The sequence below is a fragment of the Aulonocara stuartgranti genome, assembly GCF_965226115.1.
Source record: "Aulonocara stuartgranti genome assembly, chromosome: 13".
Classification (NCBI taxonomy): Eukaryota; Metazoa; Chordata; class Actinopteri; order Cichliformes; family Cichlidae; genus Aulonocara; species Aulonocara stuartgranti.
In genome coordinates this window covers 27,465,826-27,493,768 of record NC_138949.1, presented here as the reverse complement: position 1 = coordinate 27,493,768, position 27,943 = coordinate 27,465,826, and the positions used below count along the sequence as shown (strand labels likewise).

General features: G+C 41.3%; 1 protein-coding gene across 1 annotated transcript; it reads right to left on the bottom strand.

The window, feature by feature from the left end:
* Positions 1 to 206: 206 nt before the first annotated feature.
* LOC309719914 (sprouty-related, EVH1 domain-containing protein 2-like) lies at positions 207 to 27,341 on the bottom strand. The gene is made up of 6 exons (XM_082556339.1): positions 26,729 to 27,341; positions 11,240 to 11,432; positions 10,969 to 11,137; positions 9,829 to 9,893; positions 3,982 to 4,131; positions 207 to 3,875 (listed from the first exon to the last, which is right to left on the bottom strand). The coding sequence occupies exons 1-6, from the start codon at positions 26,752 to 26,754 to the stop codon at positions 3,090 to 3,092; spliced, it is 1,389 nt and encodes a 462-aa protein (XP_082412465.1). The 5' UTR covers positions 26,755 to 27,341; the 3' UTR covers positions 207 to 3,089.
* Between the last annotated feature and the right edge of the window lie 602 nt (positions 27,342 to 27,943).

Here is a 27,943-nt window from a genome sequence, read left to right as displayed (position 1 = left end):
CTCTCAGACAGATCGGTCAATGATCGATCTTTTTTTATAAAAGTAGACAGACTGCCAGCATATTGCAATCGGTGAGTTAGTCTGCACTGCAATAGGACACTTGACTCAACTGGTTATGAGCTGGTTACATTCCAATATCAACAGAAGATTGTTGTGGGATCGTCAAGGAAAGACTAAAATAAAGCTGTAGACTTCTTTTTTAAAAATCGTTTTCTCTCATTTTATTGGAGGCGGAAGGTAAGACACACATTTCACTTTTCTCACAAACCTGGCCACCCTTCAGTATCTACAAAGTACTTCCTGTTCCTTCTTGAAAAGCAAGAACTACATCCATTGTACATGTTAGAAACAGTTATTTAAAAAAAATAGAAATAAAAATGTACAACATACACTTGATATATATAATATAATTTTTTGCTCTTTTTTACAGAGGTAAAAATACTAAGCATAAAAAATGGGTCTAATTCAATACAGGGAGTTGTTTCTTAAATTTTTCAATTTAAATACACAAGGAGATAATGAGGATGCGTTCAGGCACTTGTAAATGGCTCTGCATGTGAGAACACCAAACAAGATGGAGGTAAAAGATGACACACATACGCACACTCTTTCCAATCTGATTGGCCCCTGCCCCTGATCGATCAATTACAGCATCTGAATCTACTCAGAAGGTGTCCATATGTCATAGCATATTCAGCTGATCCCAGTAGCTTTGGATCAAGGAGCAGAAAAGGATGAGCAGATCTGGAATATACGCCAACACGCAAACACACACACCAACAACATACAAACTGGTACACAGGACAGGATGTATGACAAAGATACCACTGGGGAAGGAAAAAGGACATCCTCAGGCATTCTGTAGTTCGACTACAGTAAGTGACATTTCCTTGGCAAAACAATCAGGGATGGATGTTTGTTTCCAGAATTTCACGTTTTTCAGACTCCTGATCTTTTCCGATGGGATCCTGCTGATGTCCTGCGTCTCTTTATTTTTAAAAATCTCATTGTGTTTGCGTTCTGATCCTCAATGCTGCCATCACCCAGGCTTAGATGAATCATCTAGCACCGGAGTGGTTGTACTTTTAGTGTTGCACTCTTATTGTGAGGGCGTGATGGGCCAGCTGCAGCATCACAAACCACGACAACTGAACTGACTATAACGTTTTTTGTTCTTTTTGAAATGTAGTCATGCCATATTCAAGCATGACTTTACTCTCTTTGTGCTTAGGATGATACAACAGATCTGGGATTGAAGGGAACGAGTGCTGCTGTAGGACTGAGAAGAACAGCACATACATGTGTCACATGTGGTTTCAGCAAGTTAATCTCTGGATTAAAACACCACATTCTGCGCTTAAGGGAATAGTTTGACATTATGGATTCAACTTAGACCCTCTGATGGATGGTTTCTGGTGCCTTCTAAGACAGCCAGACAGGCCATTTCTACTGCTTCCAGTGTTTACGCAAAGCTAAGCTAACCACATCCCGCATCTAGGTTACATTTTTATTTATCACACAGACGCTATTGCACGTCTTATCTGTGTGTGCTTCCTAAAATGTCAAACTTTTCTTTACAATTTTATAAATCAGACTCGTCACATTGCTGAACTGACATACATAGTGGAAAAAACACAAACCCAAAAACCCACAAGTCCCATGTTTTAAAAAGTCAGCATTAATGTTTTACCTTTATTCATTTTTTTTTGGGAGTGATTTTGGATGTTTTCAATAGAGTTGTACGAGTTTTGGCATTTGCTTTTGCACATAAATGACAGGCGGGGGAGAGGTGATTGTACTTCGCTGGCAAACTAAAATCCATAGTTTACATGCTCTTTTTTTAAAAGAGTTTCTTTTTTATTACAAAAATAGATTAAATGGAGTTTCAAAGAACATGTGGTGAGACTTGATTGAGCCATAACCAAGCTCACACTTTTCGCTATAGCAGACATCTTAAAAGAGACGAGTGAGACTCCACATTTTAAGGCATATGGGCACCAATTTAAACGGTATCGGATTGATTTTTCAGTCCTTGATGTAACACAGACCGCTGGCTAAGGTTCTGCAAAGAACAAGAAAGAAAAAAAAAAAAAAAAAAAAAAAAAAAAAATCACACTACTCCAAGTGCACTGTAAGTAAAAATGAGCCAAAATCTGACTGGAATAAGACTCAGTGGGTTCCCGGTTCAGGCGATTTTAGGCACTGTTTGAAATAATGTTTGAAAGGAGCAGGGGCGGATGCTAGCGTGACTTGAGGCACCGTCTCATTCAGTGAATGAATCATAGCCCAGCACCCTTTTGATGGTGGATCAATTTAAGAGAGAAAAATAAATAGGATGAAAGCTTGAATCTTTGGGATATTAGACGAAGATTAAGATGAGTACCACGTTTGCCTCGGTGAACAAAGAAGACGTTGATGGTGGAGAGCTATGTAGACTATATACATGAGCTTTACTATAAGCTGCAGTACAGACAACAAAAGGCCTAGGCGCACAAGCATGCACATATACCATCAACGCACACACACGCGCACACTAACACACATGCGCAAAGAGATGTAGTGTTTGATGTCTCGTGTTGCTGGAGTTGAGCTGAGCGGGCCTGATATTGGAATAGAGTATAAACAAAATGGCCACGCGTACATCAAAGGAGAGAATGAAAAACAGGACAAAGAAACAATTCAAGTTCTTTGACGCCGAGTCAGTGTACAAATATAACAATATAAAGTACCTGCATATGTGATACATGACATATAGGTCAGCTATAAAAAAAAAAAAAAAGGCCCCCTGAAAAAGAGTGCTCTCTCACTAGAAACAGAGCAAATGGCCACGTGGAGAGCTGAGAGAACTGTCTGCCGTAAGGGGGAGCTTATCTTCCCAGGCCGTTCAGAAAATGCACCAGCAGTTTTTTTCTTTTTTGGCTTATTTCAGTGTCTGGAATTTGTAGAGAAACCCAGAGAAAACAAGGCAAGAGAGTAAGCAGCCATGACCACTTGTCCCTTCTGTTCGTTTCCCCATCCTTCCCTTTCCCTGTCCTTGCATTGGGTTTAGATTTGAGTCGTGTCCCTCTGAGGTTTCAAAGCACGGCCGCTCAGCTCAGGGCCTTGTGTCGACCTCCGCAGCAGCCGCATGCAAGCCCTACCTGGTGGCAAGCGTGGAGAGGTGGGTAGAGGCAGAGGCAGGGCGCCACCAAAGACAAACCAAACAGGGCTAACCAGCGCGTGCCCAGACAGCCTCCCCCGCTACCCTCGCCCCCGTCACAGGAGCAGGCGTCTGAGTAGTCCCCCTCTGGGTCAGACATGCAGTGGTAGAGCATGGTGTCTGCCAGCCACATGCAGCTGACCCGTCGGATGCACATGCGCACCGGGTCTGGAGCATCCTGGCACCTACCTCTCCGGTTGCTGGAGAGGTAAAAAGCCTCACCGCAGTGCTCACACTGAGCACGCTCCATTCTGTCATCCTTCTGCCCCTTCCCACCATTGGTGGATGAAGAGGAGCTCGGGAGTAGGGAGCGAGGCTGACTGGACACCACAGACGGGAACTGCTGGCGATACGAGACGTTTTGGCCCTTACTGTTTAAGGGTCCAAGGGAGGGATCAGAGTCTGAGGGCGACAGGGCCGGTGCCAGCGGGTACGTGTAGTCGTGCTTCTGCGCCTCTGTCTTGTCAAAGTGGACATTGGGCTCAGGGTCGTCCATGTTGATGAATTTGTCACGCACTGTTGTGTGGCGGTAGTCCTCGTAGCCGGTGAGCCAGGAGCGATCTGAGTGGCGTCCACGATGACGCTCGGCGGGCCGCTCCCAGCTGCGCTCCCGAGGGTTGATGCGGACGATTTCCTCGTCCTCGAAGGTGACATGGCGGGGAATCCGAGACAATGGCTAAACAACAGAGAGAGTATATAACATAAACAACACTGGCAGTAATTCACTCATAAAATATATGTATAAAATATGTATGGATACAGCTTAGCCGTGTTTGTCTCACCTGGTCCAAGTAGTAGTGGTCTGAGAGCCGATAGGGATCGTGGCGAAATCCCAGCGGGCACTTGTGTCTCTGGGGAAGGGGCGAGGACTCGAGCGGCTGCAGAGAGGTCTCCAGTTTCTGGGAGGAGTTGGATGAGCTGTCTGTGGTATTCTGAGGTGACAAACAAACACAGGATGCAGGCTGAAAAGCTGATTTCTGATTGCACACGTCAAACAAATAGTGAGAGAGGACACCCTGATTGGACAAACAAAAACAGGAAGCCTCCATGCAGCACTGATTGGAAAAACAGGAAGTGTGAGCTCTGTTTTCCAATCCACTTTTGGACTGCTATATGCGAGTTAAGCTTTTACTAACAACACCTGCCACAAAGAATCACTTACGAAAACATTGCAGGAACCATCACACCTAAAATCACAATTAAATTAACCACTTTGATTTAATTTATTTTTTTAACATATTTTCACAGCAAAAACTCTTATCTGACTCAGTATGAATATATTGTCTTGTATATTCATATGAACTGGGTATTTGACAATAAAAGTAAAAGGGAATCAATTAAATTAACATTTTTTTAAAATGACTGAAAACAAGAAACCTAAGCATTCATGAAGATCAAGTGACTGATACAAAATATTCCTAAATCCAAAAAAGTGGAAACAGAAGCATCCTTTAAAATGTTTTTTTAAAGTCTGCAGAAAAACTGTACACACACCATATCCACAGGCTCACCTTTTAAGCCTCTACACATCATCTCCTTCTCCCCAGTCAACCTGTCCTCCTTTCCTCAATCGCACTTTCTCCACATTCCACCTTTCCTTCTCCCTTTTCCACCTCTCCACGCATGTGTGTGCACATGTGAACAGTATCCCGTCTCCTTTCCGCTAAAGTCTATCAGGGCTCCAGTCCAACTCAAACACTGGCCAGACACAAGACAGTCAGACCGCTGCCGATTTCAGACATGCACAATGGGGGTCAGCCTCTGTTAGCCACCAGCTGATAGGCAAGGACTCCTTTTGTCTAATCATATCAGCATTGTAATATGAGTGCATGTATTGTAGATGTGTTTAGCCGCGGGGCAAAGGGTGCAGGTGTTTCTGTTTGAGAAGCTGTGCTTGAAATGTATCCTCTGCATTTTGTCTTGCTTTGGGGAAGACTGGTCACAAGAAGTCAATGGCAAGAACGATTTTTTGCATGTCTTACTTTTTCTTGACCATCTTCTCTTAGCTATCTGCAACAGCTGTGAGATTTCCAACATGTTTTCCCAGAAATGTTATTTCACAAATTAGATTCGATTTTTTTTTTTTAATTCAAACTATCCAACTTCTCTTCAACTATTACTGGACAGATATACAAAAAGCTAGATCTGCCTTAGAGAGGGGTGGCTGTAGATGCAAGGAATTTTCTATTAATGGCAACTACTTTTGTCATTTTGGAGATATAATAAAGTGTCCTTGAGCAAAGCAATGAACCCAGAATTGCTACCGTTGGAGGCGACATTATGTGTATAGGCAATGGTCGTGCCTTTGAGCTTACATGCTTACACTAACATGCCAACATGCTAATGATAATATTTCTAACATGTAAAACTCTATGCTTACCACTCCAGCTGTTAGCATGCTGTCCTTACATAATACAGCTAATTGTGCAATTCAATATATTAAAATTTCTGAATTGCTTACAAACAAATCACAGAAAACAAACACAAAAAGAAACCACACGAACAAACGCCAATCAAGGCATGATTGGTGAATGAACTTCTAGAAGGCAAGATAAAGAGAAGTTCACACCTCATTCAATAACAGAAGTTATGCATTTAATCATCATTAACACTGAATATCAGCGAAATCTCTGAATGAAAGAAACAAGGTCAAGACCAAAAATAATCGGCTGTGATCTTTGAGTCTAAAGTGGAAATCACTTCACAGGCTCAGGAACACTTCAGGTAACATCAGGGAGGTGATTTAAAACCGTCCTGTGCAAAGACATTTTGCACATACTGGGATTTTGGAGGATGCAGAGTAGGAGTAGCTCATTTGGACACCATATCCTCCGGGCTAAGAGGGGGCAGCCTGTTCAGCTTGTTATCAGATCTCAGGACCTGTGATATTGTGACATTATAAAACTGAGCAACTGAAATTCTGTGGTGACCAAGAATGTGAAAACATTATGCTTTCAAAACTACAGCAAGTAATCCGGGAAAGATGTCTCATCCTGTACTTTGGGAAATATCTTAATGGATTTCTGTACCAACACCTGATAGTTTGTTTTTAAATGAAATGCGAAGTTTTAAGGATTTGCAAATTCCACTTTTATTTGGAAGCTACTGACATCATTTAGAATTTCTAAAACTATTCCTAAACTATTCTCCCCCCCACCACCAAAAAAATATAAATATTTGGCACTCCAATAAGCCTAAATCCAATGCTGCAAACTATTCTGCAGAACTATATGACCCAGATCTGATATTTGTGTGTGTGTGTGTGTGTGTGTGTGTGTGTGTGTGTGTGTGTCTGTCTTGCTGAAGCTATCCCCATTATATCCTACTCCCCACATGGATACTGCCATGCTGAGAATTTCCCCTTAGCTTTCTTACAAAGCCCTCAGAGCAGCCTGCCAAAAATAACATAACATGCTCCCTCAGCTTTGGGCTCCGCCCCCTGGCGAAGCCATTATTGGGGGAGGAGTTGGTATGGTTGAAACCAGTCTGACTCTGGCCTCCATGGCTGCATCTAATTCAAAACACAGACCAGACTTTCAGCTGCAAGCTCAGACTGCACAAGAGGACAGGGAGACAAAGGGAGGAGTTGAGGGGGAGAGTTTGTATTTCTGGACATCCTCTCTCTCTATATATTCTGGTCCAAGGCTGGACAGAGGGCATTTCAAGTTATTTTCTGACACAAAACATGCCCCGACTCAAAGCTTGGGAGGATTCATCCTTCAACAGGCCTGTCTCGCTCTCCTGGGATGAGCCCAGAATTGCATCTATAGCTTTCACTCCCCCTGTTGTGAATGAGCCAAAATAGAGACAGAGAGGGGAAATGTGCTGAAGGGAGGGACAGAGGAAGGGTTAGGTTAAGTTTAGGTTTGGCGAACGAGGAATCATTTAGGGAAGTATGTCCATCCTATCCCCCAAGCCCATCCAACCATCCTCCCCCATCCCTCCAAAGGCTGTAAATTTGCTCCAGCATTTCCCTCTGTCTACGACCGCCTGCCTCACTAACCGCCACCGCCGCCGCTGCTAACTTTAGGAAAGGTCATTAGCACAGAAGAACACAAGCAGCACTAAACCCCTCATGTTCCACCTGTGATTTTACAGTCATGACACTTTGCAACGTTTCATTAGAAGAGGAGTAACTTTTTGACATGTTCTATAAGGCTGTTGTTGTTATATTCATGTTTAGGGGTTTTATATTCCAATATGCTATGCAGCAGTCGTCAGGTAGAAAAATACAGAGATGTTGAGAGAGAAACCCTAAAAATGGGCAGGGAAGACACAAATCGAGGCAGTAATTGTTTCCCCCTGGTTTCATTCATGAGTCCAGTTGGATCCTGACAATACTCGAGTGTCTTTCTGAATGTCTGTGGGGAAATATTCCCCGTAACTTTTATTTTTTTAATATCTGGCACAAGCATAAGATTCAGAATCAGACCCAACATGTAGCCTATTTTTGTTTTTAATTCCACTATGTTTTTTAGATCACAAATACAGACTGTGTCCTAGTATTTCCTCTTATGCAGTCGCATGCTATGTGTAGGTCTGCTGGCTGTTTGCTGTAATCTTGTGGCATTTTTCAGCACAAGTTTTAAAAGCAGACGTGAGGCAATGCATAATATTTCCTCAGGCAGGCTTTGTTGGTTGCTAGCACGACTCATGCACCAAACAGGGTGAGCCTTGTGCTAAAAAATAGTTTATATTAGGCCACAAGGGAAATGGAAAAATCGAGGCTATCACACTGTTTTGTTTTATAAGTCAGTGGGGATTTAACTGAAATGGATGTGGGCTTTCTGGGTCTTCATTTGTGGAGAAAAAAAGGTCAATTTTATGGAACAATACCCATGAATTGCCGTGGATTTGTTGCACTTTTAGCCTCTCTGTTAGCGAAAACCTGCTGCTCCATTTCAGGGGATTGCTCCGCCCTCCGACAGTGCTGTAGTCCCCCCACTCCTCAAGTGTTTGTATGCATCTCTGTGGTGGCTGTGTGCTCCCAGCACAGCACCTATTAGTCTTGGCCCGTACAGACAGCTCGAGTCAAAGATGAACCACGAGGCACTTCCTCTCGTAAATCACCGGCCCTGCGCTAAGCTGGGAAACAGCTGCTAACTGCTAGTTTGGTAGTGTTTCTCTGTTTCAAATGGGAGAGGGATGGCGCGGGTGGGGGAGGGGGGTGGGGTCACCAGGAGAGTGGGAGCTTTTGGGACACAGGAAGTGACCTTGTGACCCTGCCTGCTGGCCCTTGTGTCAGATTACGGGAGGGTGTGTGTGTGTATGTGTGCATACATTTCCTGTACTGTGGCAGGTATAGATGACCGGCAGCGAATACTCTGTGAACTCCTGAGCAGACCTAATTTTTGAACGATGGATGAAATAAATTTGATCAGTGTGTGCTCCAGACCAGATCCTAATTTTGCTGCCTCCTTCTCCAGTTATGAAGAGTGGAACTTCTAAGATAGGACTAGTGCAGTCAAGGTAACACACATGGAGGTCTACACCTAAAAAGCCATTCAGACTAACATCCGACCTGCATTAAAACAAGGCTTGTAGCGGTGCTGGAAAAGGCGTGTTGTTTAAAGTACTGGATAGACATGAAATGTGATCCAGGAAGTCCAGTTTCAGCGTTTTAACCCCTAATGAACGGCACAGCACTGTGCAACAGCTTATAATGTTCACAACAGCGTTTTATAACTCTAGAAAGTTATCACAGCAGCAATTATTTTCTGTTTTGTTGCACTGATAGTTAGGTAAACACAGTGTGTACAAAGTAATCCAGGAATGTGTTCCTTTCCAGATGACATTGTGAGAAATGATGCTGTGTTGACAAAAACCTGGCTCAGCTTTTGCCTTTGAGTAATACCACACAGACCACTGAGGCACACTACTTCTGTTTACCTCATGATGGTAGTGAGAGATTAATTTTCAGAGCAGTGAAGTTCTCACACACAACATTAAAAAGGTTTTGCAGTGGTTTGATGTCTGAAAAGCTCCAACTCTGTCTAATCTGTAGTACAGAGCAGCTGGCTGAGTCTACGGCCAGTTGTTTTTATTTAGAGCCTTTTACTGCATGATTTCTATCACTGCCAGGGTGTTGGTTTAGTTTGTTTGTGTTAGCAGGATGACTCAAACGGATACGAGATTTGCATGAACATTTTACCAGAGATCGGGCCTTAAGCATTTGATTTGGATCTTTCCATTCAGAGTTGATGTGTACTTTGCCAGCAGAGAGCCTACAGAGCACATGGATGACGCCGTGAACTGGGATGAATAATTTTGATGATCTTTTGGATCTAGCAGTTCAATTGTAGTGGTGACTAGAGCCACTAGGTGTTGGCTTCTTCTTTTCTGTGGTGGAGACTAAAGCTGAGAGTTGTATACAGACATCACAGAGACTTTTATTATGTATGACCAGCGATTATGGTGCTGTGAAGACCTGACATTGTATAGATGATATTATCCGTGTGATCCTGAAGCCCATTTTAGGTAAGCTAGCCGTATTTTGTTGCAAAATCTTTACGCACACAACCACACATTCAATCTACTGTGTCCACAACAAACTGAAACTTAGTAATGCCGCCTGCTGTGAGTCAAAAGTTGTGACCATCATAGTTATTAATGCAAAATAAAGTGCTTACAGTAAAGACGTCATCGTCACCCAGCTCCCCCTCATTCTGGAGTGCCGTAGAGGAGGTCGTGGAGCCTACAGACAGGAGAAGGGAATAAACTTTATTTCAGGTTGTTTAATTTTTACATACAACAAAGAATCTTTTGACGTCCTTTGATAACGTCATGGCAATCAAATAGCTCCTGACTTCCTCATCCTGTCCCTTACCAAAATTTTTTAACTTGACAAAAAACAAACTTTACTTTCTGGTACACGTTCCTCCACATACTTAACCTTCATTCATGTCCTTGCCAAGACTAACTGGTTATACCGGTGGATTGTGTTATGCTTTAAAACTTCAAACCTTGAACCAGCTAGTGAGTGTCTTATTCATTAAGTAGTGTGGTTTCCTTTTCTTTATGTAGTCGGAAAGACGCAAACAATGGTTTAGTCATAACTAGAACGTGGAATTCCTGGAGAAATAGTAGCAAGCTGCTGCAGCTTTTAAAGTTCAGGAGGAGCATGGGATTGAAACAAGAAGTCTGCCTTTAGTGGACTATGGTGGGCACACATACAGCTGTGGTCAGAAGGCTACATACACCAATTATGTACATAAATGTGACGGTAATTTTCGGCTTTGATGATTTCTTTGAACTGTCCTTTTTCCAATGATTAGCATACATCTTTAATGACTTTAAAGCAGATATGATAAGTGTATCTAAACTTCTGACCACAGCTGTAGACTGTATATAAAAGATGGACTTAGCCACCCATCACCCATGACCTAGTAAGGTTTGTTGTAAAGACTTGAGACGAGCATTTGCTGTCTTACGTTTCTGAAACCAGACCTCGAGAAAACAAAGCAGTGAAGTCTACAAAGACCGTATGCCCACTAAGCATATCTTGCTTTATCTTTCCCAGATAAGTACCATCATCTATAAAACAAATGTCCTGTTTTATACAGTAAGACTTGAAACTAACAAATGAGCCCATTAACCCAACAGGAGACTGTTTACTGACGTCGATTGACAATAAAGCTTTTCAGCTTCGGTTTGGGTGTGTTTAATTAGAGACTGGGCATATTTTAGCTCTGGAAGCTTTATAGGTGCTAGGACAGGTCTCTCTCTGTCTTGTCAAAACATTTGAATAGTTATATTGCAGCACAGTTTACCTTCAGCCAGGTCATCAATTGCCTTTCGAACTCCCCTGTCGAAAGCTCTGGCATCAGCTGGACTCTGGAAGGATAGGCCGCACCTTCTGTCTTCCACCTTCCAATGGTGAAACGTGGGCGTCGCTATGGTGTACACTAGATCCTTCCTCAGCGGGCAATCCAGGATCACCTGTTGATACGACACGCACCAACCATTTACAACATGGATCCATTTCTGATCTTTAACAGACACGTTGTTGCTCACATTCATGTATGCGTGTGTGTATTTTACCTGGTTGTCCCGCATTCGTTCACCACGGATGAAGAACTGGGAGCTGGTGGAGCCCAACACAGGTGCCAACTCTGTCGGCAGCAGGCGGCACACCCCTACCCTGCTCAGAGCTCCCCCGTCCTGATTCAGCCACCCACCGCTCGAGTCGTCCCGCGTCATCACCACCGCTTTTACACGTACGATGTAGCTGTCACTGCACAGAAAGGAAGAGAGAAGATATTAGCACAAAGATGACTGCAACGTAAATGTGTTTATATTATACCAGACAGTAGAGTGGTGATTCCAATAGATGATAAGCTCAGGATCTAATCATTTTTAACCCTTGTATTATGCTCATTAAACTTAAAACATGCTTTAAAATAAAAGCATCATCCATTATGTGAGTAGTGTGATTTTGGAGAATGTTGAGGCAGAAAAAAAATTCTCCGCAGCTATAAAGTTACACAACTTAATGCTTTAGGTTACTGGGAAACCCCCTCAAAACCTTCACTGCTGTTTATAGACTTTTTGTAGCTGCAGTCATAGAGGAACCTTAATCATATCAAAGCCGAAGCCGGCAAACTATTCTGTATTTAACAATACAAGCCTAAAATTAGTTTGTCCACAGTCAAACTGAGCTAAGCAAATTAGTGTGTACGCTAATATACTGTGAAGCGTAACTGTTTCTAAAATAGCATCAGTAAAATTTATAGCCGTATCTATCTAATCTCTTCATCAGATTCTGGTTTTGCTGCAGTGCAGTCCAGTTTGCTTGAAATGTGGCAACATGTCGAATGACAACCATTTCCTTCCACAGGAAAACCAAAGAAATGTATGAATACAAGATAATGCAAGGTCAAAGCAAAATTCACATGATTGCAAACCGAAAAATAACAGTAATATTTTCCACGCGACACAATAACTCTTTGGATAAGAAAATAACATCTTATCCCATCTTGTGAAAATTGACAATGCTTTTCTTAATGTGCATTAAGAGTTTATTCTAGAGCAGGAATCACACCCTGGCAGACTGTTTGAGGGCGTTGCAAGTCACGACTTTGCCTGGTCCTCGCTGTGCTCAAGTAGGAGGTGTTGTACCAGGACAAGTCAGTTGAATGCACACACACAAACAACCCCAAAGTTTAATGTAAATTTAATATGGTGCTATGTTGTTTTAAAACTTGTTTAAAAGTTAAACTGCTGCCATTTTAACATAAAACAGTCCACGTATTTAATAAAATGCTGTTTCAGCCCATCATCTCCTCACTAACCTCATCATATAGCTCATCACTTCTGCTCCATATTTTCCTGGAGTAACCCTCTGATTATTAGTGAAAACATCCCTTATCTTGTCGCTTTAGTGGTTGTAAACAATAAGAACTTCCCTATTTTCATATTACATGTCATATCACTTTATTTCTCTACCATCACTATAAATTAAAATAAAATTGCCTACAACAGTGGGGAGATTTGAGTGGATGTGAAGTTTTTGCAAGTCATCAAACAACAGAAAATTTAGGTTCATTATTTGATGTTCATTCACAAATTGCCTTTCCTCTTCCGTGAAGGTTAGATCCACTCATAAAATGTACATATTCCTCTTTTGTTTTTGAGAAATACTTCTGGACACATGTGAATACAAAGAAAATGATGCAAAGTGCTGTGAAAAGCATGCTAAAGCAACAGGTGGTAATAGAACCCTAACCCTGTAGAAATGTTGTGTATTTAGAAGCCTACAAACAGTAATGCAGCCCATAGTCTGACCTGAAAAAAGGGAATGAACGTGCACATTTCTGACGTTGGAGACATCTGGAAAGTCTTAACTCTGGAAGGAATTTTTCAAACGTTCAGTTTTCAGTGACTTAAAATGCATAGAAGTAAGACTAAAATACTTAGAAAAAAACAGTATGTTTTCTAAAATACCCATGTACATGTGGCAGGGCGTTAGTATGACTGTAAACTGAATTCCTTTTTTAACAAAGGGAAATTTTAGAAATAGTGTATACTTAAAAATTGCTCTCAACTGCCTGACTGATAAATCCACTAGGCACATATATTGTGTGCTCACTTAAAATACAGGACTTTTTTTTAAAATCGTACTGTTGGCGAGTTTTTGCAGACACGTCAGCATCTTGCATGCAAACTGCAGCAATTAGTGGTAATAAAATAAGTCTTGAAATCGCATTTTCTGCAATTTTTTTTTAAAATTCTTGTTAATAAACGGGAATAAAAAAAAAACAATTTACTAATTACTCGTACAAAATGGCTGCAGCCTAGTTAGAAGTCCCACGTTATCCATGTTATGTCTTTTTGTTCTTTGTGCCTAAATCGGAAATGGAGTCGTCTGCACCATTTAGATGAGACAACATTGGATTGGAGCCACAAGTTATACAAGCTGACAGATAATACAGTGTATTCTATAAGAAGTACAAAGCAGATGACAAAAACTGAAACCGGAGACAATACACCGGAGGCTGATAGTAAAATACATGGTATTCTTATGTGTAAGCATGACAGTCACCACTATACGTGTACACAATGGACATGGTTGCAATCCACATGCATGTACCCATGTATGAACTATTGATGCTGTGCTGCATGTGCGTTCATGTGTGTTTGTGTACGCGTGTGGGGGAGAAGCATGAAGAGATAACGACAAACATAAAAAGAGAGTGATGAAGTGAGGGAGGGAGGATGAGTGGGAGTGAATGAGAAAAGCGTTGTTATATAATTAGCTAACAGTACTAAGGACTCAATGCACACACACACACCTACACACACAGGTGGCAAAACTGGTTCACCAGCTCCCACCCACACACATTCATAAAATTGAGTGAATGACAGACTGACTAGGTGACAGCAGTCAAACTGCACAAACAGAAAGGCAACCAGAGATTCACCCACAACTCCTGAGCTTTTGTTTCCATTCAGAAATTTAAAGTTACTTGAATTAGAAACTCAAAGACACTACCCAAAATCTACTTGGCAAGAAATATTACTCAGTGTGAAGCATTAAAGATTTAGTGTTGTTATTGGCCGTGTGATGGACTGGCGATCTGTCCAGTATGTATGGCCTCTTTCTGTCAGCTGGGATATGATCCAGCCCCACTGCAATACTAATTAGGTATGTGGTTAGAAAGTAGACAGATGCACATGTGTTGTTTCTGGCTATAGCAATACACTCTGTAGGCAGATATTATTCATCTGCTATGTCAAGCCACAACAGGCGTAGGTAAAAATTATTATATGAGCTCTACTTTACCGTGTGGAAAAATTAAGTAGCAACAAAGGAAATAAAAATGAAATCTAAAAATAGAAATGGTGGTGTACTAATTTAAGAAAAGAAGCTTACTATTAATCATGGACAAAAAACAAGACAAGATTAATTTCAAAAGGTCAGACAGGCGGTAATATAGTTTTACATCTATATGGTTGACGATACAATACAGTTAACAAGCAGATTATGGTATGTTTGTAGTGTCAAATGTGTCTGCAAAAGGGAAACAACTAAGGATACAGAGCAGAACCACCTGACAACCACTGCTCATAAGACAAAAATATATATGTATGTATTTTCTTCCAATTAAATTGCTTTTCAATTGCATATCTGTTTTAAACATTTATCTATAATTATCTGAGTACAAAGTATCTACTGCTTACCCATTATTTTTAGTTAATATTTCTAACCTATTCAGGTGCACTCAATCTTATAATTACATCATAATATCTGTTTTTTTCACCACCGGCACTTGAGGTCATTTTTACCCATTTAACCACTGGCTACTACAGAAGTAACCCTGGAGCATTTGCACCCCTGTTTAGGAACGACTAAGCTATTTCGGTTCATTGACATAATTTCTGCTCTTAAACTGAAAAATGTTTTTAAAAAAAATCCACGCTCTGCTTTTATATGAAAGTACCACAGTGGTTCAACATGACTCAAACACATGTATGACATATTTCCATACAGAACCACACATCCAGGCCACCCACATACAGAAATAACACTAAATTCTGTGCTATATAAGCACATGTGCTTTAAGACACACGATACCAGCTATCAGCTCTCTGAGATGAACTTGTCACATTTTGGGCTGTCTTGTGACCCATGTTTAGAGCCCCGTCTGCCGACAGGCCCTATAATCTGTGGCGGGGACACACAGACAACCACAACCAGCAGCTACACACTAATTTAATACACTTGGAATGGTCACACATTCTTACAGACACATACATTTGGGAACTGTGAATCTAATTCTGTCCACACGAATGTTGCAAGAGGTACTGATGCTGAAAAAGGACTGCAACGCCCATTTTGAGAAAAGGTACAGTACCGTGCAAAAGTCTTGTGCCATCCTTCATTTCTTTAGGAGCCTGAGGTCCATGTATTTTTTTAAAGTGGTCTTAAGCCAGGGGTGCTCAATCCCGGTCCTCGAGAGCTACCGTCCTGCAGCTTTTAGATGCATCCCTACTCCAACACAGCTGAATCAAATGAATGGCTTGTTATCAGGCCTTTGCCAAACACGATGGCATGCTGAAGAGGTAATCAAACCATTTGATTCAGCTGTGTTGGAGTAGGGATGCATCTAAAAGCTGCAGGACGGTAGCTCTCGAGGACCGGGATTGGGCACCCCTGTCTTAAGCAATAGTTCCCCAGGCTTCCTGAAAGTCAAAGGCTTTCTTTGGACATTCACTACTTTTTCTCTTATTTTCACTGCAGTACTCATACCTGACCATTTTCAAAGGAATATTCTTTTGTTAATCATTCAAGCACCTAACTCTAGGAATGAATGTTGAATAATTTAGTTTCTACACATATAGAAAGCTTAGCAAGGCACCAAGTTTTAAAATGTACATTTAAGCTTTTTGTTACTAGCAGCCTGCACAAAAATACATTATTTGCTCCTGTTTTTTTTGTTAGCTGAATCTATGAAAATTGCCCAGTATAACACAGTTTGACAGGCATAAAGTAATACTTTTGCACCAACAATGTGCTGCAGAAAAACCTTTTGGATGACATATCTGGACATGGTGCGTCGTGTGTCCCTAAAAAACAAATTTGAACTTTTTTTGTTCAAATTACCAGGAGAGTGGAATAACAGCGAGTGTCTACAGACATCTGTAAAATACGGCTGAGGCTGTGACTCTTGAGAACTTTGTACAGTACTATAGTTTGTAGACTATTTATAATCACCAATTAAAGAGGAATTCACATACGGTACACAGCATCTCTAACTGTACATGGACCATTCTAAAATATGATTGTCTAATATTTGGTGGGTTTGTGATCTCAAGCTTTAAGTTGAGACTGCAAACACTTTTCAAAGTCTCTTTGGGCGGGATAAGGGTACAGTTTGTTGCATCAGAAAATGACTTGGTTAAGAAGAAAGGCTTGCTGAGCTTACCTACCTGCTGATAAGGAAATCATGCATCACATCCATTTCTAATTTAATATGAGACTTCAGGTCAAAGGTTCAAGGTGTGTCTGGCTTCCATTTCTTAAGAAAAACAGTACTGCAGTTGCCAGCCAATTGCTTTTGTTTGCTTTGCAGTACAGCCTGACAATACCTCACAGCACCAGATTCAGCAGCTTGGCATGCAATCATACCAACAAGTTCATTGAGCTCATGGTAGCCATTACCTTAATAGAAATAAAAAAAAATCTAGGCTGGAGCACAGTTCTGTTTCAAAAAAGCTGGGATGTTGTGTAAAATATAAATAAAACATTTAATGTAATATAATCAAATTGTTAAAATTGAAGATTTTTAGATAGTTTTTAGTAAAATGTGAGAGATTTATATAATCTGAAGAGAAACAAGATTGTGTTTCCCAATTCTTTACCAAAATGTTACATCACCTCTTCATTTACGAACACTTAACTAACATTCTCGCCTGTTAAAAGCTCAAGAGTTTTGGGTCTTTGTCATTTTTTAAGTGTATAATAAAATCCACTAAATGTTTTAAATGGCTTATAAATTTGGAGTCCAGACAGGCCAGTACTTTGCACTCTATCTATGGAGCCATGCTGTTGTTAGATGTGCAGAATGTAGTTTGGCATTAATGGACTTCCTGGGCAAAGTCGACTTTCAGCATGAATGGTGCTCTCACGTGTGCTCATTACCAACGCAGTGCACCCTAATGCAAGCTCCACACCAATATCTTGGAATTTGTAATCTGTGCTGATAACATGCAGCATGGTCTCTCACCTCTTTACCCTGGAGGTAAAGATTTTACGCCTAATATTTTCATAAAGAAATTAACACTTAACATTTTGACTGTACCAGACCACAGGACAGTTTTGGCCTCACCCAAGCTGCTATCAGAAGGCACAACTACTTGCATATTTTTCTGCTTCAAAAGGGACTCCCTACTGGTGTTAGTAGAATTTATTATTGTACATTATTAACTGTAAATTCTGTACTTGTTAAATTTACATCAGCTCATCTTTTTCCACTTGAAGGCAAGTGAAGCAAGCTGTAAACACAAAACTGACTCGTTCAGATTCACTTTCAGTTTAGCTACGTTTTTGGTCTCCACCTTCTGTGATGACAACTAAAACAAGTGTCAAGTTGCTACTGGAAACCAAAGCAATCAGCTGGCATAAGGCTCCGTAACAGTTAGTAGTGTAAATATAAAGATATGAAAATGCAAATGTCTCCCTATCCAATGGCACTGTGTACACGTGGTTCAGATATTACTGCCAAATCTTTAGAAACGATGTAAACAAACAAACAAACAGAAAACCAGAATCCTTACAGAAACATCTTTTCATTTAAATTAACACGCATTTGTTGCATTAGCTAGAACTCCATGTCCACTCTAAAAGTCTAAACAATTCAGTGTAACATGAACTTGTAAGAACAGTCTCTCCGGTTCAAGTGGTTCATTGCAGTAATCATTCTGTTCTTTTTATTTTTATGCCTGCTCCACACCTTATAAGAGAGTCATCCTAATAAGGAAATGTGATGTGGGTGGAGTACACACCTGTTGAGTGAAAACTATTTATTGCACTGTCATTGTTATTTGCCTTTATGTCTCAACTGTTTTAAATTCCCCATTTTGCTTACACTTGCTGTTGAACCACAAAAACACTGAATACACTCTTTTAGATTATACACTGTTAAAAGTGCTCCACAGATAGCCAAACCCCGACAATACTTGATGTCGTCTGTGTGTAACAATATTGCAATAAAACAGTGAAAGGGGGTCGGAAGTGCACTGGTTATCAGGCCTGGAATCCAACTCATCTTTGACAGATAAAAAAAAGGCCAGTGAGGGCAGCCCAACCATGTGTGATAACAGTGGCTATACTTCCTCTGATAAGGAATAGCTGGCCGCGCCTCTGCCTGATCAACAGAACACATACACACACCCACGTCTCTATGTACATCTGAACACAACACACATGCTCCCTGTGTCAGGAAGTGACAAAAAGGTCCATCAGAATAAGGGTTGTTTTATTGTACTGAATGCTTACAGTGTTTCACACTTCCGCCTCAGTAACTGCTGTGAGTAAGGCCACATGTAGAGCAGAGCTGATTAAATATTTCTTAAATGTTTCGACTTGATGTTTTTTGTTTCACATCACTGTAACTTTGAAATTTGTGAGTTCCTTCACTCATGTTCAGACCAAACATGTGTGAATATGTGTTAGTTTACTTCAGAGTGACCAGAAATGAAGTTGTAAGAGTGGTTAGAGATCAGCTTTAGAGATCAGTAAAATGTTATTAAGTCATATAGTTGTTCCTATATGTGCAAAAATGACTGAACTGAACAAAGGTGAACATTGTGTCATTTAGATGCATTATTTAAGCTAACCGTTCTGGTTCACAAGAACGTAGAGCTTAGGGCACAAGGGTTGTGGTGTACAACCCTGAACTCCCCTATCTTCAACTCACAAGCCTCACGTCCACTGTGCACTCTTTCACCAACAAAAATTCACGCAATGAAACAAAAAGACAAAAGTAGACCCTCTAAGTTCTAAGCAAAAAAAAAAAAAAAAAAAAAATCTAACCAGAAAACAGCAATGCCCCTCTGTCTGCTTTCTCTCATTTTGTGATAAGGTTGCAGGCTATCAGTGTAGCTAGTCTTCATGTGCATGATAATTTCTGTGCAAAGGTGCAAGCATGGACGTCATGTGTGTGGCAATTAGACCTGGAAATGCTGACATGAAGCTATAGCAAAAAAAAGTAATATGTGGAGCATGAGGTGGACTGTTAGATTGGCAGGGCGTCAGTGGTAATGTGAGCTTTGTACCAGACTGTTGTAGTGAGGACAGAGCACAGCCACAGTCTTGAGATTTGAGTAATGACTGAAAGAGAAGGTTGGAAATACAAGTAGTCAACATGCTGGGCCTTACAGACGGGGTAAGGAGCTCAGAGCTAACCAGGATGTGTGACAAACAGCTTCTGTGGAGTGGTGTGTATTTCTGATCAAATGTGTGGGCAAAAATGTGTGCTGCTATCAAAGTCTTGGTAAGACAACTCCTCGTGTCTTACAAGGCAGCTTGCTACAATTGGTGAGTAGCGTGTACATTAATTAGAGGCACGCTATAAAGCACACTGCGTAAAAACAATATGAAAATAGATTTATGAATCTCAGTAGTATGGGGAATTATCTTACAATGTTGTTCTTTCCTGTTCTGGCTTTCATTCAGAGGGCAATAGAGTGGGGGTTGGGGGTTGGGTGAAGAGAGTTCATTCACAATTATTGACACCGGAGGCTCCTCGGGGGAAGTTTGATCAGCTTTCTGTCAATCAGCTGTTGTTATATGGAACGGTCACATGTTTGGGCAGCACAAGCTGCCAGTGTGAATGAGTGCGAATGGGTCAACTGACATCAGAGAGGTCAACAATATTCAGAGAAGTGTTAAAGGAAAACATCCCATTTCCAAATGACCAGTTAGAACATGAGCGCTGAGCTATTCAGTGTTTCCGGCATTGTGTTTGTACACCAAGAGAAAGCCATCGGTGCGAAGGTGACTCTGCAGCAGCACCTCCATCTAAACATGAACTTTACTGAAATAAAGCTGATTCTAAACCTCTTAAAGGCGACTAAACCAACTTAAGACTCTTTACCAGATATCCGCTTAGGTTCCGTTAAAACCTGACACTTTGGCCACCCGTTAAGTGATCGGTGAAAGGAGGGGGGGAAACTATTTTAATCGTCTTTACATCTGTAATCTACATCTGTGCCAACTTTGGTCTTTTAATCAGGTAGATGCTCACATCTAAACTGTCAGATGTCAATGGTTTATCTTGTGATTGGTCTACCCGTGTTGCTACTCCAGGGTATTAAAGAAACGGAAAGTTATTTGCATAATAAACAGCAGGACATCTGTTCTATTTAGGCTTCGTTTAAATATACTTATTTTTACCGCTACACATGAGCGGCTGAAATCTTTCAAGATGCTGTTTGGGATTAACCAACCTCAGCTTTTCTCTTTTCATGGGTGTGGGAATACTTTTCATTTTATCCTGAAACATCTGGTTTGAAACTATGTGAAATGAAAGTGAATCTCACAAAGTGTGGTGGAACTTATTTCACAATTAAAAACCAGTTTGCTCAGCTAAGGTTAGCAAAGGTGAATAAACAAGAGATTGTTTTGTACATGACGTGAATAATAGGATCTATTGTTCTGATTTTGAATTAAATGTTTTTATTTGATTGTAACTCTACTACTAGAGTAACACTTCAATACAATCCTTATTCAGTCAGAAAACTCATGTTTGAAATGGTTTATTGCAGCAGAATAACAAAGTCCGAACTTGGGCTCCAGGCTTCTCATTCCCTGCACACACACGGAAATTAGTGAGCGATGAGTAAACATCGCCCTGGATCCCACAGGTGGATGCTGGGGTGGTGGAGGGGTTGAAAAAGCAGGCAGAAATGCACCGACATGTCTGCAGGAGAAGTGGGAAATACTTCAACTCAAATAGACCACCACATTGGGGTAGTTGTGTTTGGTGCATGATGTAAGGAGAGAGAGGTGGGTTGCACTGCCTCATGCACACTCGAACTGCGTGCATGAGGCAGTACAGCTCAAGTTTCCTGTCTGAACTAGCTCCCAGGCTTCGCTTCATTTATCGTATACCGGGCTTTGGCACAGCCCCTCAGTCCATCTATTGAAACTACCTGTTTTAGCCAACTTTATTTTAACTGGGTGCTGCTCGCAAACAAAAGATTTCAAGAGTGAGTGGGTGGCGCTCGTGCTCACAGCCTCATATGACTAACTTGACATAATACGTAGCCAAGGGCAGAAAAAACTGTCTGAAACCTAGAGTTTCACAATTACTTGTACATACGATGATCTCATTATTTGAAAAACTGAGTATGTTTAATTTGCATGGGCAACATTAAGGAAAAGTAGAGTAGGTTCCCTTTAAACTTGCAAAATAAAGTCTTAGGTCGTGTTATCAGCAAGTGTAAAAAAGTAATCAAAGTACACTCTCATTTTATCTAACACACTTGTATTATTTTAGCCATCATACAAGAAGAAAATATGGCACTGGTAGACGAAAAGCTAAATTATAAATGCCAACAGGTTTGAGATTAATAATCAGCCAGGATAACAGAAAACCCACAGTACAGTTTTATTTATCTACAAAATAACCGACTGCATGCATGCAAACTGCACTGTTTGTGTTGATTTAAGTAAATTATTAGGGTAATGAAATACCAAACCAAACTAAGCACGAACGTAAAGTGGTTATTGACGAAATGGGAGTTCACAGGGTTCACACACTGAGAAGAAGTGTTTTCAGTAACCAGCCCAATGGATTGTTCTACATGTGGTGTGACAAGCGAAAAACACAGAGTGGAGTGAATGAAAACTTGAGCTATTATAATCTTGGTCATCTAGTCAGCTGATGAGCAGAGATTAGTAAAAAAACAGACAAACAATCCGGCTCCATTGTTTAGTCTCTCGATATAAACAGCTCGGGCCATTATATAAAGGCTCCGGATAGCAACCAGTGATGAGCTGCCCTGTAAAACACAGGAAACACTGTGAAAAGGGATCTGTTCCACATGATGTGTTCATATGTGTGTGCGTGCAGAGGGAGTACAGACTGAAAGAAGAAATGCAAAAGGTCTGTAAAGGAAGTTATTATGTTAATTATGTGTATCCACATATGTGGACTTGATATTTACCCAGATATGAACCTAAATAAACTGCCGCTGTACTAACAATGATACTCAAAGTACTGCATCTGTCTTGCAGGTTGGTTAATACAAAGAGCATTTCTTATTTTAGGATATTATCGTGTTTCTGCTGTTCTAACATAGCATTAAAGAGAAGCTGCTAATCAAGCCCATCTGAGTTTCTTTCCCACCACTGAGTTGGTCGGTCTATGCATGCTTCCCAGACTGTTTTGTTATATTTATGTACTCTTGTTACAGTATATGAAAACACTGTATACATGAAAGACCAGTTAGCCATCTACAATGCAAGTTTGACAGTAGAATGCGTCCAAGCATGCTAAAATACCAACAGAAAAATTTCCAAATGAAACAAACAAACAAACAAAGCCTTGCTAGGCAATGCAAAGTGACTCCCAACACATGGAGGCAAAGTCTCCTGTTTGAGTTTTGCCCTCGCTGCAATAAATCCTGCAACACATTCGGAGAACTTTTTGATGTTTAGTGATCTTACTGGTAAATGACGGATACAGTGTGAAACAACCCTTGCAAGCATTCCTAAAGCGACATACATGAGCTTTTCCACTTAAAAGAGCAGAAAAAGTTCATATTAGGTGGCAGGTAGGGTGAATGGCACAAACACATTAAAGTTAAGTCTGAACTAGGAGCATTTTATGGTTGAAATTACAAAAAGATCCTACTTTGTGTAAAATATACCCTTTCACCGTGTTCATCATGTTAGAATTCATTGGCAACCTCTGAGGGTAAAAATATGAAAGTCTGTTTCCAACACTAAAAAAAGAAAAGAAATAAAAAGTCTAAATTTTCAGTTATGTGTCTCAAAATTTCAACTTATTTTTTTACTTTTTTTTTAGTGGCAGAAACAACTTTCCATGAATAATAACAATCATATAGCATCCTTAGAGAAACCCAAGGTCAATTTACACACAAAAGACAAAGGCCTCAATAAATACATTACATTTCAACTTCCATAAAAAACAAACAAACAGCCCAAATAAACATGCCAAAACAGCCCTGTAGTTCCCTGAAAGGCCACAGGGCAAACTAACTAAAAATGCGAGTCAATCGAGGTGTTAAAATGTTGAACTTTACAGCAGGACTTTAAAGCTAGAGCTTTCTTAAAAAGCTTGCACTAACTACCTATCTGAGAGTGTTCTCGTTTATTGAATTACAAAACAAGAGACAAGGCCAGCTGAGGTAACATGTACAGCCAACAAAATAGGTTTCATAACAGTGTAAGCAGTATTTCTTTAACATAACGTGCACTTGTTACAAAAGTGCAGCTCCAACATGACTAATTACGGTTCATGCACTAATGAAACGTGCTAGTGGGGACACCTCTTATGGTTTATCTTAACCTTAGCTCTACTCTGTTTTTGGCGATGAGCTTTGCCCTAAAACTCCTGTCAGGTTAATTATACTCTGTTATGTCGAATGCTGCTAATGGAGAAAAGCATTATGTGCGAGGAACAGAACAATCCTGCTGGGGGAACGTGCAGGCCTGCTAACGCCTGGGTTGGTCAATTGATGAGTGCTTTTATTCAGGGATTATATTTCGATGCTACGTTGACCTTCTCTGAATGTCACTGGACATCTCCTGTCTAATACTGACTGTGCACATGCTGACCCTGCAGCAGCTCACATTAGATCAATACGTCCTCGGCTCGTGTTGTGACTCTCGGTGCAGGGGAGAGCTTCTACTTCTATAAAAGGTAATAAATGTCCCCAGAAGGACGGTGCAAAAGAGGGACATCCTCCAAAGAGGATAGTGACATTATAGTTTAAGGTATGCAGTCAACAAAAGATCCTCTCAAAAACTATGTGTGTGCGCTACTAAACACAATGCCTGCTGATAGTAGGCTGACACATGGGCATGTGACCATGTCCATAGCATGGATCAACAAAGACAAGCTAAAGACGCACAATAAAACTGAAGCTGTAAAAGAAGCAGTGACAATGCTGCACAACATGACATAAAAAGGTGTGTCTTACTTCCTGACACACCTGTAATCCCACAAAAGGTGTAATTTCTGATAAGAAAGCCACAACACGCAAAGTTGCAGATAACAACAGCCGATCACTTCCTTCCAGTAACTGGACAATAAAAACCTTTATGAGGCCACATAGCCGAGTGGTTCACATTAAAAAAAACAATACAAAAAAGGAGATTTTGTACCGTGCAGAATAAAGTTATTACTGCAACAAAAAGCCAATTAGAGAAAGATGTGGATTAAAAAACCTTGGCCTGTTACTGGTGATTTTATTTGACTATATTCCTATTTAGATACAAACATATGGACTGCGATGGCAAATCTGCAGCTGTCAGACGTTTTGAGACAGTCTAATTCAGTCCAAAAGAAAAAATAAAATAAAACCAAAAGATAAATTAAAATCTGGCAGCCAAAGGTTCATACATTAAAACCACCTGATGTTTATTGTGAAATACTGTGGCTCTTTGAGTGTTCCCCTAACCGATCCTGAGCAGTTTTTTTGCCATGCGGTGGCGTCTATTTTCACTTTTGTAAAGTCTTTGCCACTAAAATAAATCTACTGTTATTGCATTTAGAAGCTTATATAGGCCGGTTTTAATGACTGCAAGAACTTTAACTGATATTTTTGCCCATTTTAGTGTAAAATAATGAATCATAAAAACATAAAAAGGCCTCTTTTGCCAATTGATGGTCAATCAGCCACGGTTCTTTTGAGTGCTTTTTCCCATCACACCATGAGAACGCTGTTTATCAGAAACACATGACTCAGAACAAGGCCATAAAGATACAGTTAGCACAGATGTTAATACAGGAAATGCAGAGTTTCAGAAGACAGGCAAGACAGCAAAGCGTGGTTTGATTTCTTGGTTGCATCTAACACCCCACCACCACCCCAAATGTGTGTCTGGCAACATATGACAAGCAGAGACAAAGGCTTGGTCGCAGTCCCTGCTTCTTTCAAACCCTGGGACCGGGAACAGACACACATACGCTGGCTTCGTAGAGCAGAGTACGGCCGGCAGGCATGAATGGGGACGCGCTGAAGGTTAGAAGGCTTTTATGAATGAGCCGGCGTCACGCCACCGCAGCGCAAACATCCCCTCCGGTGCCCTTCGCCCTTCCACCCCCCTCAACAGATTTGCAAGGCAGGCATTCCCATCGAGCACAGCCCCGTGTAGACTGACAGAGACAGACGCTGACGATACAGCTAGGCTAACAGAGCTGTAAAAATGCAAACAGGAGCCAGTAAATTAAATAGTTTGGCAGGCCTGCTCGTATGTCTGTACATATGTTTTTTTTTCCTGACAAGGCTGCAGGATTGAAAAAGGAACAGGCTATATAATCTATATTTGTTTTGGCGCTCTGCAGCCTACACAGTGTAAAGGTAGCACAATGCATATTAATCTGCTGTTAAGCAAATTCTAAGCGTTAACCGCTTGAGTACAGGCCCATCGGTTCGCACACGAACGTATCTGTGGGCCTAGGCAGTGAACAGCTTTGTAGAAGCTATAGTTCGCAGAAGAAAAAGCACGATCCCCGCGTGTGCATGTCAAACACAACTTCGCCAGTTTCCAGTTTAGGAAAAACGGACCAGTCTCTCTTCTTTCTTTTTCTTTTTTTAAGGCTGAGTCGACGTTTACGATCGCTATTTTTTATGAATGGAGCGTGGTAGGCTATGCAAATGAGGGCGATTGAGAAAGAGATGGCGGATGAGGCATATCGGATATCTCACATCCTGTGAGACTTCCCCTTCGGTTAGAGACAAACACACAGATGTGACTAAAAACAAAGCGAAAATGTCCTTGCAATCGCCGCTCAGTGGTTTTTTTTTTTTTTGCTTGTTTGTTTCTTCTGAGCTACGCACAAACAAAAGATTCGCGAGCTGGCCGCCGAGCGTGTATTTATAAAAGGTGTAACTTCTGGGCGTGCTGGAGTTTCTAAGTTACGCTGCAACAGGGGCCTGCTCTCTCGCTTCAGATCCTTTCAGAAAATGTTTCCGACCCACCCACGCTTATTCCCCTCCTCCTCCTCCCACTCCCCTCTCCTTTCTCTCTTGCCTTCCCAAGCCTGGAGTCTACACCGAGGTGGGGGCCCTAAAAACCCTCTTCGACAGCACTGTCAATGCATTACTTCACAGCACCATCAAACAGCAAATCCAACCAATTGAGCGTAATAATAATAATAATAAAAAGAATATTAATAAAAAGCATACACCATGAACTGATCTGCACAGAATGCACATTCCATCAAGTTGCTCCAATCACCTCTAACTTGTAGTCACGGAGGGAAGCAAGGGGGAAAAGACAGAAAAGAGAGAGCAGTAAACATATAGAGAAATCTTCTGAGTCCCAGTACTTACTCGTTTGGGTGTGTTTCTTCTATCATTTTCTCGTTTCACCTCAGGTAATGTACCACGGCGGTTGCATACTTTTCGCTTGTCATTCTTTCACCGTGGCTCCTCCGATTCTGTCTCCAATTCCGCATAAATCCCCCTGCGCCTTTGTGCGAGTGTCGGCTCTTTGCTTGCCTTCGACTGGCTGCGCCTCCGTCTTCTTTACCCCTAAAATTTTCCTCTTTTACCCCCGGAGCCACCCTCTTTCTTCTGGATCGCGAATGCCCGCTTTACTATAACTTTAACACACCATCACCTAGCATGAACGGACAATTTTGTAGCTTAATCCAGCTCCGGTCTTCTATTACACCCCCCTCCCTGCCCAAACACACTCACTCACTCACTCACACTCGCACGCACTCTCTCTCTCACACACACACGGGCGCACAGGGCACACACTCCGTTTTTAAGTCCTAAGGCGCATGTTTTCACCGACGACTCCGGTTCCAGTTGTGCGTAAAAAGCGCGTCGTCGCTGCTGTTACCGAGGGGTGGCCCCGCTAGAGCCCCATCTCTCTCTACTCCATGTTGGATTGCAGGCGGCCGAGAAGCTCCAACGACGCCGGGGCAGGGAGGCGGGAGAGGAGAGGGGGAGGGATAGCAGGAGGAGGGGGCGGAAGCGGTGACGTAGTTTACATTTTAACGGAGGGCCCACGACGGCTGCAAGCCAAAGGGTCTCTTGACAAACGCACTCTCTCGTCTTTATTTCTCGAAAATCCTTCATTTTAAACCTCAATTGTCACCTTTGTGCGCATATGAAATCCTTCACTGGGCACAGTGCAGATAGTTCACAGAAAGGAAACCCCCCCAACTACATTCCAGTGTTAACACCCTTCAACGCAATAAATCAGCCTTTATTATCATCATGATATTACTTATTTAATATTTATTCATAAGATCTAAAAGTATAGATCTCGTTATTAAGCAATATAATAGCACCGAGTTGCTCACAAAAACCCCCAATTTTCGGGGGGGGGAAAGAGGCAAAGTTCAGACTTCAGAAACTAACATAATGCCTGATGAATCAAAAAAGATTAAAAGCGATTGCTGGCTAATCGTGTTAACTTTTTAGCACCATATCAGCGAGAGACTATCTGCTAATCTCTTATTGCCTTTGTGCCGTGAACTACTCTGGGGATTGAGGTCTTTAATACCTATTGATTTGCTAAGGTGTGTGTAAGTT

What these genes read in the sequence shown, in the direction of transcription:
- LOC309719914 (XM_082556339.1), bottom strand. Translation starts at nt 26,754, where the DNA reads ATGATAGAAGAAACACACCCAAACGA. An exon ending in AACGAATGCGGGACAACCAG is followed by an intron (nt 11,138 to 11,239) that starts GTAAAATACACA and finishes TCGTATCAACAG; the next exon opens with GTGATCCTGGATTGCCCGCT. An exon ending in AATTGATGACCTGGCTGAAG is followed by an intron (nt 9,894 to 10,968) that starts GTAAACTGTGCT and finishes TCCTGTCTGTAG; the next exon opens with GCTCCACGACCTCCTCTACG.